A 15,723-nucleotide genomic window follows, 5' to 3' on the forward strand; every position below is an offset into this window, starting at 1 on the left:
TTTTCTTTGTTAAATGGCATTTAAATATATAAAATAAATATCAAAAATATAAATCTTTGTTTTACTATGGTTGCAAATATCAAAAAATTTCTATATGTGACACGGCACCAGAGTTAAGTTAGGGTTTTTCAAAATGCTGACACGCTGAGCTCAAAAGGTTCGCCATCACTGCTCTAGGGAGCTAAATTGATTGACCCCACCTACTTCTTCATTTACTCCGAAACCTCTCAGGATGTATGTGTGTAGCCAGCATAGGCCCCATCTGCACGTGCAGATTGCAGAATATGTGTCTGCTTTCTGGGGGACAGGAGAAGATGAAGGGCAATTCATGCGAGTTCCTGTTTCCCCTGGCGGACAGGATCCCCTAGATATAGCGACCACGCTCCCCCTACTGAATCAGGGCTCTGGAGGTTGAGGTTCTCTTTTTTTCTGGCCTGCGAATCTTCTCCTCAGCCCGCAGCTCTGCACGCAGACAAGGAAGGGAGGGCAAGCCTGAGTTAGCTCATCACATTGGCCGAACAACCATGGACTCTATGTGAGCGTGAGAAACGGACCTGTCCAGAGGTGCTCCTCCATTGTTCCCCCCAAATCATGCTTCCAGTTATGCCTGGGAACCGCATTCCTTCCCCAATCACACAATTTGCTCATGACCCAATTTCCAAGCCAAAGCCCTGGCTAGCAGCTCCGTGAAAAATAAAATTGAGTGCAAATGACCAACTAGCTCAGGCAGGGAGGGGTTCCATCAACATACTGGCTGGTTGCTGTTCAACTCTGCAGTTGCCGGCTACTGGCATGAGCGCACACTGAGTGCGGTGGGTTGGGGGGGGGCTGAGGGCTTTGAGGTGGCAGGGGGGAGGCCGGGCAGGTCAATCTTGGGGTCGGAGATGGGCCTGGAGGCTAGCACTGTCCCTGCTCCCGCCCCACAAACCTACAGATGCTCCTGAAGCAATGACCCCCCAGAGCTGTTATACAACTAAGCTGCTGAAGAGAGAATTCCGTTAAATGAGTCCTATCTTTTCCTGCCTCCCATTAAAATGCTGAAGATCTATTTCCCTGGAGGACAGCTTCCTCTCACACTTCAAAGTGCGGGCCTAGGCCCAGCAGCATCAGCAGCATCTGGGAGTTTGCAGAAACTCCATCTGACTCTCCGATTCAGAGCGTGCACTTGAACCAGAGCCCCAGGTGTCTCGTCAGCAGGCGGAAGTTTGAGACGTGGTTCTGACACGGTGGGTGAAGCCTTCTGGAGAGACAGGGCTCGCAGGAGGCCACGCTCACTGTGCACCCCCTCGGGCTGCTCTGCCAGGACTGAAGGTGGTGGCCCGTGGCTGCTGTCACTCCACTTCACAAGTGAGGAGACCAAGGCTCACAGAGGTGAAGGGGCCGATCTTCAGAGCCGGGACTCAGGCCTAATTCTACACGAAGGTGCTTCCCATCGTGCTGTGCCCGCCTCCGAGCTCCCCCCGCACTGCAGGCCAAAGGCCTTAAATCCAGGGCTAGCACATCCCTGGTCACCTCCCTCGGCACAGGTAACAGACGTACCTGTATCTGGACTATTTGTTCTTCACTCATCCTATCGTCTGCCTACCTCAGATCTGCCTTAGCCTGTGAGCTGTAAAAGGCAGGCACTGTGCAATATTAATAGCTAGGATTTACTGAATATTCATTGTGTTACAGATACTGTTTCTTAATATAGATTCCTTCATTCGGTCCTCACAGCACCTCTCCGGGGTAGATATTACTGCCTCCATTTTATAGACGAGGAAACTGAGGCCCCGGGCTAGTGACTTGGTCACGATGGCAGGGGTGGCTCCCCTGCTGCAAAGGAGGCTGGTTTACCCACAGGCCCTCTGGCCAGGAGGTCCCTCCGCACTTGGTTACCCAATTCGGGGTTGTGTTGAAAGAGGCCAGTCTTATGACGTGACCCTGGTACAGAAACCAAAGGCAATGCACACGCTACAGCCCTCAGGTGCGGCTTCACGGGCGCCCTTCCATTGTCTGCATAAGTGGAGAGCAGCAGTGGCTCAATGATCCGGAAGTCCCTTCACCGTGGTTTCAAAATGTATTCTCCTTCCTTCCTTCCTTCCCTATCTTCTTTTTTTCTTTCCTTTTTCCTCCCTCCCTTCTGTCTTTCTTTCTCTGTCCTTCCTTCCCTTCCTTCCATCTTCTTTCTTTCTTCTTTTTTTCTTTCCTTCTTTCTTTCTCTCTTTCCAAAGCCAGACTTTCCTTTCTAATTACATTCAGTTCAAACTGACATTCAAATGCGTTTAGAACAGCGGTTCTCAACCTGTGGGTTGCGACCCCTTTGGCGGTCGAACGACCCTTTCACAGGGGTCGCCTAAGACCATCCTGCATATCAGATATTTACATGACGATTCATAACAGTAGCAACATTACAGTTATGAAGGAGCAACGAAAATAATTTTATGGTTGGGTCACAACATGAGGAACTGTATTTAAAGGGCCAGAAGGTTGAGAACCACTGGTTTAGACTCTCACTTCACCCACTGCTGGTGAGGGGCAACTTCCCAGGCGTGTGCACCAGTGATGGGCACATCAGTCCAAGACCAAGCATCACCCGCTGCACAGTAGCTGACTTGGAGTTGGCTCACTGGCAGCGGCCGCCCCAGCCAGGATGTATGTGGGAGAGGCAGGCAAAGGGGTGTCCCCATCCCCTCCTACAGCGAGGTCAAGCTGGTAGATTTCCAAGGAGGCTGGGAGTGAGACATAGAGCAGCAAGTCAAATGCTCAGGATTTGGGGTTAAAACCCAGGAGCCCTGCTGTTCAGAGGCAAGTCCTGGGTGACGAGGGAATCCAGATGAAGAAAGCCCTGCCCTCCGACGCCCGCCACCACTCCCCGACAGCCTGCTTATCCCGGCTTTCTGCTCCTTTGAACACGCCTTCTGCCCTTCCTTTCTCTCTCCTCTGCCCACACCTACCCATCTCAGTCCCCTGCCTTTTCATAGTCTCCCAGTTGGGGAACAATCCTCGGCTTGGCAGTACTGGGTAATGGGACAGGCCGGGCCCCAAGGCTGACCCGCTAAAACTTCAGGAAGGAGGAGAGAAAAGAAACTCAGCTAAACTGACTACAAAGACAAAGTTAATTCAGAAATCAGCTCAGTTGAGTGGGGAGGGGTTGGGGGGTGGGAAGAAGGGAACAGTGGGACACAAGAGGCTGGGAGAGCTGGGAAAGTGCTTTATAGGAACTGCCTTTGTTCCTGGAAATCGCAATCCCTGGGAGGAACCGCTTCTCCAGATTCCTCCGCTCCTTCCATCCGGAGCAGGGGGCACAATCAGGGATTGTCCAGAGGCTCCAGCCTCAGCCCCTGGGCCTCACATCTGTGCGTCCCCTCCTCCTGCCAGGCCCCTCCTCCCTCCTCTCCTCTCCCTCCGTCTGTCTCTGTGCGGGACACTTAGACTTAGGCATGTTTCACCTTTCTCTCTCTCTCAACCTTTATCTCTCAGCGTTGCCAGTGTGTGCTTATGCACCCAGCTCCCACCCCGACGGAGAGGCCTCCAGGAAAGGGACTGAATCTCACTTACCTCTTTACCCGGGTGCCTAGGTGAGTGCCAGGCCCCGCCACTACAGACAAAACAAAACACTGTCTCAGCTAAACACAGGCTTCCACCCCCCTGGCGGGTACCCTCTGCAAAGGTTTCCATTGGAAAAACCAGAGCTCGCTTCCTTGCGGAGGTTTAAAAGCCTCCAGTCTCAACTCCCCAAACGAATATACATCCATGGCCACCGACCAGAGGCAACAGCCCTCCTGACCTTGCGGGGACCCGGCCTCAGACTCTGCGCCCCAAGGGCTCTGCGCCCCAAGACTCTGCGCCCCAGGACTCTGCGCCCCAGCCTCGGTGTGGTGCAGGCCTAGCCTGGGCTCCAGGGAACCAATGAGAGACCGCAGGTATCTGCCTGCCGGGCTCAGGGCTCTCCTCCGGGCTCTCGCCACTGAACTCTGCCTCCGGGCATCTTTATCTGCACCCGAGGGTTCTCGGAAAGGAAGGTTTTCTCATCCTTCCCAGGCCTCCCAACTCAGTCGCAGATCCCAGGCTCCCCAGAGGGAGCTGATGTTCCTCTGTGGCTTTGTGCTCACACCCTGATGGCCTGTCTACTTCACTTTTCTCTGTGTTTTTTTTTCATGGAAGGGGTTGAACATCTCTCCAGCAGCTCCAGCAGATGAGTTTAAGGAGGGTGGGTGCGGAATGAGTTAGGGCGGTGGTCGGCAAACCGCGACTCGCGAGCCACATGCGGCTCTTTGGCCCCTTGAGTGTGGCTCTTCCACAAAATACCACGTACAGTGCGATTGAAACTTCGTGGCCCATGCGCAGAAGTCGGTTTTCGGCCTGGGCGAGTCTATTTTGAAGAAGTGGTGTTAGAAGAAGTGGGGGGTGTTGGTCGGGCGGGCGACGGGAGACAAGGCACAGGCGGGGCCACTGGATACGCAGTGCGGGGGAGGTACATTGTTTTGAGGTATGTTCGCTGAGGTCGACCCCTTCCAACTCTCCCATCCACACTCGTCTATCTGAAACAAGCATACAAGAGGAGTGTGGATGGGAGAGAAACAAGCATACAAGAGGAGTGTGGATGGGAGAGTTGGAAGGGGTCGACCTCAGCGAACGGACCTCAATCAGATTGAGGACGTTTTTAGCAAAGGCCAGCTTAGGAGTACCCTAATTAAGCTAATAACAAAGTACCTACCTATATAGTTTAAGTTTAAAAAATTTGGCTCTCAAAAGAAATTTCAATCGTTGTACTGTTGATATTTGGCTCTGTTGGCTAATGAGTTTGCCGACCACTGAGTTAGGGAATCTTACAGGTTTTTAACACATCCTTTGCTTTTAGAATCATAAACCCCTGGCTCTCTTCTGACGGGAAAGTCTCTGGGCTGGTGTCTCAAGGCCTCAGAGGTCTGGCCCCGGTCTACTGCTCAGGGTCACCTCATTACTTCTCCCCCAACTCCTCAGCGGCACCAGCCTCCAGGTACCTGCACACTCAGGCAGCCACCCCAGGCACGGGAAGGTCGGCCAGTCTGGTGACGCTCCGTCTTCCTGCCGCACCCACGCCCTGTCCACCCTCAGGTCCTCCTCCTCCGTGGAGCCTTCCCTGGTCTCTTGTCCACAGCAAACTCCCCTCTCCTGACTCCAGCTCTGCCCTTGCACTTGCTACCCAGGCACCACCACCCTGGCACAGGCACGGCTTAGCCTTTTTAAAAAAATTCCCCATAAGCCTTCCAATATGTTTTACACATTGGGAATATACATTTGCTGATTCGAAAATAATAATAATTAATAATAATAATAATTCTCCCCATTTCATGGAAGAGGAAACTAAGGTCTAACTGAAGTTCAGTCATTTGAACCTAAGTCAGGAACCTAAGTGAGAACCTTAAGGGCAGGGACAGTATATTTTTTAAAATATATTTTTATTGCTTTCAGAGAGGAAGGGAGAGAGAGAGAGAGAGATAAAAACATCAATGATGAGAGAGAATCATTGATCGGCTGCCTCCTTCAGGCCTCCCCACTGGGGATCGAGCCCGCAACCTGTGCATGTGCCCTGACGGGAGTCAAACTAGGACCTCCTGGTTCATAGGGGGAGGCTCAACCACTGAGCCACACTGGCCGGGCAGGAACAGTATTCTATTCCTTTAGCAATCCCAGTGCCTGGCACATAATAAGCACACAACCGTTCCTAGTGAATGGAGTAACCAAGTCCTCACTCCCCCTCACATCTCCATGTTGCTCCAGAAGGAAATAAGGGGCAGAGAAGAAAAGCGCCAACTCGCCCAGTCCAGAAGGATCTAGGATTCCTAACCCGGCCACGTGGTCGCAGAGCACCAGGGCCTCAGGCTCCTCCTGTCCTTTCCCTGCTTCAAAACCCACCCACTGCCTCTGGGAGACTCTCCCATCACCTTCCCAGAGCCAGGCCCCAGAGGAGCAAAGCCCAGCATTATCTCTTGGAAACGAACAAAATTTGCTGGACGTGCTAGAGATTCCCAGCCCTGGATTTAAGACCCTTCATCCGGAGGAGGTGGGCTGGCTCCAAGGCCCACCGCTTTCACTACAATCCCAATTTTATGAATGGGCTCTAGGAGGGCCGAGAGGAACCAGGCTTCAGCCCCTGCAGATCACAGAGGTTGGTGAACGTTGCTGGGGAGAGGGGGCGTGTGGGAGGAGGGAGAAACTGGGAGCTTGGAGAGAACTGATGAAGGGAGAGTGAGATGGAAAAAGAAAAAACTCGTGGTCATCAGCAATGTCTGGGAGCTACAGCTTTTATCCGAGGGGGTCAAAGAACTTAATCAGGTTCATTGTCTGTGAATCAGGGCCAGGAAGGTTGAGAACTGGCTGCAGGATGGAAACGGACCAGAGTCAGAGAACGGGGAGCCCCAGGGGGTCTGACTTCCTTAACCTTGTCATGTGTGCATCTATCAGAGGGGATACAGAACGTGCCAGACAAGACTAAAAAGTTGGGCCTTCAAAAAGTAATGATGGCCCTGGCCGGTTTGGCTCAGTGGATAGAGCGTCAGCCCTCGGACTGAAGGGTCCCGGGTCCGATTCCGGTCAAGAGCACATACCCCGGCCCCAGTTGGGGCATGTGCAGGAGGCAACCACTAGATGTTTCTCTCTCTCTCTCTCTCTCTCTCTCTCTCTCTCCCCCTCCCTTCCACTCTAAAAATCAATGGGAAAATATCCTCAGGTGAAGATTAACAACAGCAACAACAACAACAAAAAGTAATGGTGGTTGCCCTCCCGTGGTCGGCAAACTGCGGCTCGTGAGCCACATGCGGCTCTTTGGCCCCTTGAGTGTGGCTCTTCCTAAGCCTTAGGAGTACCCTAATTAAATTAATAACAATGTACCTACCTATATAGTTTAAGTTTAAAAAATTTGGCTCTCCAAAGAAATTTCAATCGTTGTACTGTTGATATTTGGCTCTGTTGACTAATGAGTTTGCCGACCACTGCTAACCGGTTTGGCTCAGTGGATAGAGCATCAGCCTGCAGACTGAAGGGTCCCAGGTTCGATTCCAGTCAAGGGCATGTACCTTGGTTGTGGGCACATCACCAGTAGGGAGTGTGCAAGAGGCAGCTGATTGATGTTTCTCTCTCATTGATGTTTCTAACTCTATCCCTCTACCTTCCTTTCTGTAAAAAGAAATCAATAAAATATATATATTTTTAAAAAAGTAATGGTGGCTGCCATAGCTAGAAGTAAAACGATATGCAGAAACATGGCAGGGCTGCACACCAGTGCTCTAGTGAATGGAAGGACTGGGGTAAAGACTGAGATATCTGTCCATAGACGTAGGGATGAGAAATGGCTACGTGTACAAATGTATGTAAGGGCGTGTGTGAATCTATGCACCTGCGTGTGGGCACACACTGCACACAGACTACGTCTGCAGACTTGCGTGCAGGAGGGATGCGGAGACATGCACTGGCCAGTCTTCGGGGCTTCCTTCGGGGAATCATTCCCTTCGCTCCACGCCAACTGCCCGCTTGGGTTCTAGCCCTGGCTCTGTCACTTACCACCTGCATCATTTTGGACTTAGCTTCGTTGGGCTTCTCTTTGTTCACTTATAAAATGAAGATAATTCCTACTTTGAACAGGTTACTGTCAGTATTAAATTAGCTACTAACACATGCAAAACACGCAGCAGTCCCTCCACAAACATGGAGGACTTTCTTCATCACGTGCAATGAGCCCATTCTCTGTCCTGATCGCTGAGACTGCCTCTTCTTGGCTTCACGTTTCAGGATCAAGGACACGGCTGCCTGGCTCTCCTTTGCTGCTGACAACCCACCCACACAACTCTAGCCCTTCAGGTCCAAGCGTCCCAGGACACTGCCCAGTAAATGGCCTGGAGGCCCTGGGAAAAGCCCGGGCAGGAGCCTGTTGGGAGGGAACAGCTTTCTCTGCTCTGGTGCCCTGGAGAGCATTCCCACCCCCACCCCCCAACCCCCCACCAGCTGGAAAGAGCCCCCAGGGTTGATATTGGAGCAACTGCCCCTAGCCCCTCCCTGCAGTCCAACTTCCACCTCTTAGCAAGTCATTGAACCTCCTTCGGACTGTTTTCTCATCTATTAAATGGACACATAACAACTACTCTGCCCAGCTCACGGGCTCGCTTATTACATGTGATGGGACATGTGAAAAGGTTGCTAAAATTGGAAAGCACTTTATAAAGTTAAAGACTCGAAAGGGGCTGAGTTATGATAACCCTCCCTCTCCTGAGAGACAGGGGTGATATGTGCCCTTCTCCAGCCCACTGTGTAAAACACAGTTAGCAGAGCAGGGCCCGGAGCTGGGTGCGGGCGAGGTGTCTTGGGGAAGAAGGCTGAGCGGCGCCAGGAGCCTGCCTGCCTGCCACGGAGGGGAGAGCAGGAGAAGGCCTCTCCCTGCAGAGAGGCCTGGGCTGTCAGAGGCCCTGCACGTGCTGTGGCCCCACAGTGGAGGGGGCCTGCGGAGCCTGGGTTTTGTACTGAAACACAGAGTTTAAATCTGGGCTCTCACACCCCAGGGATGGCCTTGAGCAGGTTAATTAAACCCAGCTTTGGTTTCCTCATCTACACAATGGGAATAACATTAACTCCACAAAGTCCTTTAACAGAATAAGGAATATGTGCACTGCTGGTGGGCATGCAGACTGGTGCAGCCTCTGTGGGAAGCAGTATGGAGTTTCCTCAAAAAATTAAAAATGGAGCTCCCATTTGACCCAGTGGTCCCACTTATAGGAATATATCCCAAGAAACCAGAAACACCAATCAGAAAGGATATATGCACCCATATGTTCATAGCACCACAATTCACCATAGCTAAGATTTGGAAACAGCCTAAGTGCCCATCAGCAGATGAACGGATTAAAAAACCATGGTACATCTACACAATGGAATACTATGCAGCTGTAAAAAAGAGAAAGAAAGAACTCTTACCATTTGCAACAGCATGGATGGACCTAGAGAGCATTATGCTAAGCGAAATAAGCCAGTCAGAGAAAGATAAGTATCACATGATCTTACTCATATGTGGAATCTAATGAACAACATAAACTGATGAACAAAAATAGATCCAAAGACATAGAAGAAACCAACAGACTGTCACACCTACCTCAGAGGGAAGGCAGGGGAGGGTGGGTGGGAGGGAAGAGATCAATCAATGAACTTGTGTGCATATATGCATAACCCAGGAATACAGACAATAGGGTGCTGAAGGCCTGGGTGGGGGCCAGGGGTGGGCTGGGAGAGGTCAACTGGGGCGGGGGTGGGGGGGATATGCAATACTTTCAATAATAAAGAGTTTTTTAAAGAAATAAAAGAACAATGAATATGAAAAGCACAGTAGGAATTCAATAAAAAGCCATTTTGATGCTTTGGGATGGAGCTCACCTCCTGTAATCACTTTTCACCACCGAGGCCAAAGCAGGGCCTCCCATAGCCGATCGGAACAGGCCACCCCACACCCAGCCTCCTTGTCTGCCAGGGCCTGGCTGCTTTGTAAGCTGATGGTCCTGGGATTGCCCCCAGGTCCCCACTCAGCGCTTCACCTCTGGAGGATTCTGGACCAGGAAAAACCCCGTCCTGGCCTGACATCCATTCCCACTGGCATGTGGGAGCCCTGCAGAGGGGAAGGGTGCAGGCTCTGAGGTCAGCCGGTTCCCACAACTGCCAGCAAGAGACTTAACCTGTCTGAACCTCAATTTCTCATCCATGAAATGGAGATCATTACAGAGCTGATCTCATGGGGTCGTTGTATAGATTAAATTAGATAATGCATATAAAGCAGTTAGCACAGGGCTCAATAAATGATCCGTGTTATTTCCAGACTCTGAAATGCTGCCACTGGGGCTAGTGTCCCTCCCGATTCTCACAAGAGCCTCCGTTCCTTCTCACTAGAGTGCCAACCTCTCCCCCTTTGCTCCCTCCCCAGTCCCCTTCCTCCACTGAGTTCTCCGACCAGCCAGCGAGAGGTCGGTCAGCTTCTGGGTCTGCCTGCCACAACCCGGCCTCTCTATGAGACACAGAGGAGGCGCTGAAGTCCAGGATCAGCCATCTGGGCAGCTGGCGCAAGAAAACAAAAGAGAAGCATCAAATAAGAGGCACAGACAACTCAACGGCGGTTCCATCTACGTCCAGCCACGGGGTCCTGGCAGCAGCATTCCTGAGCATCTTCTGTGCCAGACACCGTGCCATGCTCTTTCCACGGATTAGCATATTCAACTACCATCGAAACCCTATGCGGTATTACGTCTATCTTCACCTACAGATGAGCAGACTGAGGCAGGGAGAAGGCGCATACCTGGTTTAAGCTGATAAAACCACCAAGTGGCCAAGGTGGGGTCAACCAGGGGCCTGTGATTCAATCACCGTTTAGTCTGCCTAACGCAGTAGCACTCTCATCAGATCAACCAGATTCGTGAGGGGCACTGACCATGTGCAGAGCTCTGTGTCGGAAACGGAAAGGACATAAAGACATTAAGACTTGGTCTCCGAGGATAGAGAGGGCCATCAGAGCACTCGGTTCTCAGGTCAAGGGGGTGGACACTAGGACCACAGGACGGCCTTCCTGGCCCCCACACCACCAGAGACCCAGGCGACCGACCGTGCAGTTACAGTGACCAGCAGAAGGTGGGAAGGCTAGAGGCCTCCGTGTCCTGCTGATCCAGGGCTGTGGCCAGAGGCAACGCCAGGCATTGAGGGCTGGATGTGTCCCCCTTTAGGTTTGAGTGAGTGGAAGGTGGGAGTCCAATCAAAGTCAAGAAGGGGAGCCCCCCAAAATTAAATTTGGAACTGCCATTTGACCCAGTGATCCCACTTCTAGGAATATATCCTAAAGAACCTGAAACACCAATCAGAAAGAATGTCTGCACCCCTATGTTCTTAGCAGCGCCATTTACAATAGCTAAGATCTGGAAACAGCCCAAGTGCCCATCAGTAGATGAGTGGATTAAAAAGCTGTGGTACATTTACACCATGGAATACTATGCAGCACTAAAAAAGAATCTCCTACCCTTTGAGACAGCATGGAGGGACCTGGAGAGTATCATGCTAAGTGAAATAAGCCAGAGAAAGGCAAGTATCACATCATCTCACTCATATGTGGAATCCAATGAACAAAATAAACTGATGAACGGAGTGGGTCCAGAGACACAGAAGCATGGAACAGAGTGCAGAATCTCAGGGGGAAGGCGGGGGAGGGTGGGTGGGTGGGAGGTAATCAACCAAGAACCTTGTATGCATATATGCATGGCCCATGGACACAGACAATAGGGCAGTGAAGGCCTGGGGTGGGGGCGGGCTGGAGAGGGTCATTGGGGGAAAAGAGGAACATATTTATACTTTCAATAATAAAGTTTTTTTTAAAGAAAAAAAGGGGGGGCAGTCCGATATCCTGATTTCTGCCTCGTCTCCCTGCCTCTTCCTCACCCTTAAGGCCTGCTCTGGGCTAAGTAGGCCGAAGTGAGACATGTGAACTGTGTGTGGGGGTGGGTGCGGGGGGGGGACTCAATTCCCAACTACTCTCCTTTCCAGACCCATGTTCTCTGCCAGGATGTAGCTGTGTGCAGGGAGTTGAATCCTGGGAATTGGGAAAGCCTCAGGCCTCTTACCTCTACTCCTCACCCCCCTCCCAGTTGGTGGCAGGGATACCCAGGGGACCTCTGGGAGCTGAAGGGACAGATTTTGCTCCCCCTCCTTTGCCCTCCCCCCTGGAGGCAGCTCCCACTCCGAGCCAGCCTGTCATCCCACATTGCTCTGATTAGCTATAATCTTTCTTTTTCAATTTCTCCTCTTCAAGACTGGGAGCGAGAAAATCTCCCAGAAAATGATTAAATATTTCAATTTTCGGCACAATCAGTCTGAGGAGCTGACGCATGATGGAAATGGGGGTAAGGATAATGGTTTTCATTTAGATAAGATACAGAAAATTATTTTGTGAAAAATGAAGATTGATGAAGCCCATTGGCATTCTTTAAAATGTGATTTTTATTTCTCTGCCTGAGCTCCATCTCCCCTTCCCTCTCCTCTCTGCTCCCCTCAGTGCATGTGCTTTCTCCTGCCACCTTCGCCCACTTCCCACCCCCATCCCCCAGTCCCCTGGCAGCCCCCTGTCCTCTCTCCCTGCCCCAGTCCCTGACCTGGAATTCCTTCTTTCTAAAGATGAGGCGAGGGAGGAGGTCCCAGCCTCCCCGCCACACCGGCTCCCCAGATGGCCAGTGTCTGCCCCTGCGTCCACCCCAGGCCTCGCTCCGCTTCCCAGGGACTCCTAGTGACTCCTCTCCCCTCTGGTCTATTTTCTCCCTTTCTTTTCTTTGGCGTCCACTCATCCTCCATCCTCCCACCCCACCCCCAACACTTCTGCACACTTTCTTCAGGTCTTGCTTTCACCCCTGTTGGAGGCAGGGACCAGGGGGCTCAGCTAACCTCTGACCCCTCCCCCTTCCCAGAGGGAGAGGCACAGGGCACCCTTCTCTCTCTCTCTCTGACCGTTTTCCTCCCCGATTCAACCCACACGTCTCTCCTGTGTCCTAGCTGCAGCTTTTGTTTCTGGAAGCTCATTCGTGTCCATGTTGCCGACATGTAAGGGCCGCAGAGAAAGGAGCAGACATAGCTGGCCCCCAACACATACCAATACTGACCCAGCTGCCCCCCCGCTTTCTCCCTAGCAGCCTAGCTGAACAAAATCAGAACTTACAGTAAGTCATCTTCCCAACTTTCTGCCAAGTGGCAGCTTGGCCAGCCAACCCCCACCCAGGACCAAGCCTCCTTCCACCCCAGCACCAATTCCTACTCAGCTCTCACCATAAGTGTGTGCCCTTCCCATATTCAAGTGTGTGTGTGGGGGGGGGGGGGGGGGGGCGGGGAGTGGGGTTTGGGGGCCACACGGATGCCCTATGGGGAAAGACTCATCAAGATCTGCCCCCATTAACTCAGCCTTTGGAGCTGGGGAGGGGCCCCGCAAGGAGACAAGGGGTCCAGTGTAATGCTCCACCCCTAAACACACCCACAAACCCGGGAAGGGAACAGTGCAGGGCATGACGATTGCGAATGTTCTATCCAAGCTGACTTCCCTCTTCCCAGATCCGCGCCCTCCCCCCAAAAAAAGAGACCACCCCCTCTTCCATTTTGTAGTCTGTACCTCTCCATAGGTGTCTGACTATATGGGTGGCTACTCCAGTTTCTTTGTTTGCTGGACGGTTGGTCTCTCCAGCAGGTTTTCGGTATGAGTGTGTGTGTTGTGTCCTTGCACATGCCTGCATACATGTACTGTGCCAATGAGTTTGATGTGTCTGGGCGCGTGAATGTGCAAACGCGTCGCTGTGGAGAGGAATCTGTCTCCTCGGATGTGTCAGTGTCTTTGTGTCGATGTGTCTGTCTCGGTGTGGGCGATGCTGGTGGGTCTGTCTACCTCACTCAGTAGGTGAGTAGGTGAGTAGTCTGCTTCAGTGTCTGGGACTATTTGGGGTGTGTGTGTGTGTGTGTGTGTGTGTGTGTGTCAGTTCCCATCAGCTCCTTTTTTGCAGGGCAGGGCTCGCTCAGCAGTCTGAAATCTTCCTAAGAGTCAGACCCACCAGGCAAGGACCCACCACCACAGACTGGCCAGTCCCGGCTGGAGCCTGGGCTCTCTATGTCCCCGGCCCTCGCCGCCGCCCCCAAGAGGATTCGCCAACCTCGCTTCTTTCAACCTCTCCCAGCCTCTGCCCTGACAGTTCCAAATACGCTCACAACGTCAACACCGTCCTGACCCAAAGTGGGGATTCGCCGACCCCTCCCATTGCTCCTCCACATCGAGCCGGCCAGCAACTGCCTCTTGAACTCCACTCCCCAGCGAGCCTGCGGCGGGCGGGAGCCCGAGGCGCCCCCTTCCTCCCAGATGGGCAGCCCCAGGCTCCCACTGGTCCCCCGGGGGGCTAGGCTGGAGCGGGGGATTCCCTTGGCAACATCTTCCCGAGCCGGGGTCCCCAGCTCTCCGCGCGCCTCCACCCCACCCCCAGATCTGAAATCCCTCCCCGCAGGCAGGACCCGCGGCGGCCCGGCCTCGGAGGGCGGAGAGGCGGGTGGGCTGCCCGCGGCTCGGGAAAGACTTTCGCGTTCGGGTCCCTTCTTCCCTCCGTCCCCGGGCGCAGCCGAGGAAGCAACTTGGTCAGATCGGCGGAAAAGTCCTCTCCAGCCCGGGCTCCGCGCCCCGGGCTCCGCGCGGAGATCCAGCGCTCGCCTCATGGCGCCGGGACCCCGGGGCCCCCCAGACTCCCTCGGCGACAGCGCCCCCCGAGCGGGGCGGGAGCCGGGTCCGGGCGGGCGGGAGCCTTACCTTGGGAGAAAGTGTCGGAGAGAGTGAGGATCCAGACGAGGAGGCTCAGCATGCTGTCCGCCCGCCGTGCGCCCCCGCGGCTGGGCCCGGAGTTGGCGAGGAGCGAGGAGCGGGCTGGGGAGGAGGAGCCGGCCCCCGCCCGCCCGCCCGCCCGCCCTGCACACGCGCGCACACGCACACACCCGTGCGCACAACTACTTCCCTTCCCTCCGCTCGGCCCCTCTCTCCTCCCAGTCCGGCTCTTCGCTCTCTCTCGCCCCCCTCGCCTCCCCCTCGCGCTTTGATTATTTCTCGTCTCCGGCTTTATCTCTCTGGGTCTCTTTCATCTCTGCTCTCCCTTCCCTCCCTTCTCCTCTTTCCCTCCCTCGCTCCCTCCTCCCCCTGACGTCTACTCTTCCTCCGAGCCCCCCTCCTCCCCCGCCCCACGCGCGCGCGCACACTCGCACCCCGCGCTGGATCGGAGATGGAAAGAGAGCAAAGAGAACGAGGGATCGAGGGCAAAGGCGAGGGGAGTGACGAGCGCGGCGAGGCGGGCCCCGGGACGGGGACGCGGACGGCTGGGCACCGGCCCCCCGCGCCTCCCTCCGCGGGACGTGCACAGCCCGGGTCCCGGGCGGCTGAGCTCGGCGGGATGAGGGAGGCGGGGCGCGGGCTGGGGACGCGCCTCCAGCCGGCGGAGGACCGCGATGTTGGGGAGGAGGAGAGTGTGAGCGGATCTGGGTGTGAGTGTGTTGGGGCGAGGGGGGGGGGGCGGGGGGACGGTGGTTCACGGGATCAACAAGCATAAAATCCTCTGCTCGTGTTTTGTTTTCCTTGTTAATCCCACGCCCAGAGTCGAATCCCTAGGTTCCCCAAACTGGGCATTTTCAATGCGCTCCTGCATGATTGAGGGGGATCCGTTCCTCCCCCCGGAGCTGCGGAATCTGCTTCCTGGATCCGCCTGGAGCCCCTGCCGGGCGCCTCCCCAGCGCACGGGGAAGCCAGGCGAAGCCCCCCGCTGGCCCTGGCGAGGGGCGGGGGGGGGGGGGGGGGGCGGTTGGCTCCTGCCTTCACCGGGGCATTTACCCTTCCCTTCCAGAAGGAGAAAGTAGCCAACTCCTCGCTGTGAAGGGGCACGGAGAGGGCGGCCGCGGGAGGACCTCTAAGCGGGAAGGAGTCAGACCCGATGGGGCTGAGAGATCCAGGTGCTGGGAAGGAGGACGCTCCGTCGGGGTCTCCTCTTCAGGAGCCCACGCGGCACCCAGCTCCTCTTCCAACCCCAACCCCGATGCTTCTGCCCCCAGGGTTGCTGGTGATGCCAGGACGTCTGGGCCCCAGGGTACGAGTTGAGGAGAAATAACAGGAATTGCACAACTTTGCTGGTTTAGAGAGGCCTCCTCTTGTTTCCTCGCGGAGTCTAGGTCTCCTGGGTCCCTAACGCT

General features: G+C 54.3%; 1 protein-coding gene across 2 annotated transcripts in view; it reads right to left on the minus strand.

Annotated features, from left to right (window-relative positions):
* Positions 1–14,528, minus strand: part of KIRREL1 (kirre like nephrin family adhesion molecule 1) — a 111,422-nt gene extending 96,894 nt beyond the window's left edge. For both annotated transcript variants that reach the window (XM_070396073.1, XM_070396072.1), the window contains exon 1: positions 14,303–14,528. In XM_070396073.1, coding sequence (XP_070252174.1) covers positions 14,303–14,354 — 52 coding nt within the window. In that variant the 5' untranslated portion in view covers positions 14,355–14,528. The remainder of the gene's footprint in view (positions 1–14,302) is intronic.
* Between the last annotated feature and the right edge of the window lie 1,195 nt (positions 14,529–15,723).

The sequence above is a fragment of the Myotis yumanensis genome, unplaced genomic scaffold, assembly GCF_028538775.1.
Source record: "Myotis yumanensis isolate MYYU_CA2020_CCGP unplaced genomic scaffold, mMyoYum1.0.hap1 SCAF_17, whole genome shotgun sequence".
NCBI classification, from domain to species: Eukaryota; Metazoa; Chordata; class Mammalia; order Chiroptera; family Vespertilionidae; genus Myotis; species Myotis yumanensis.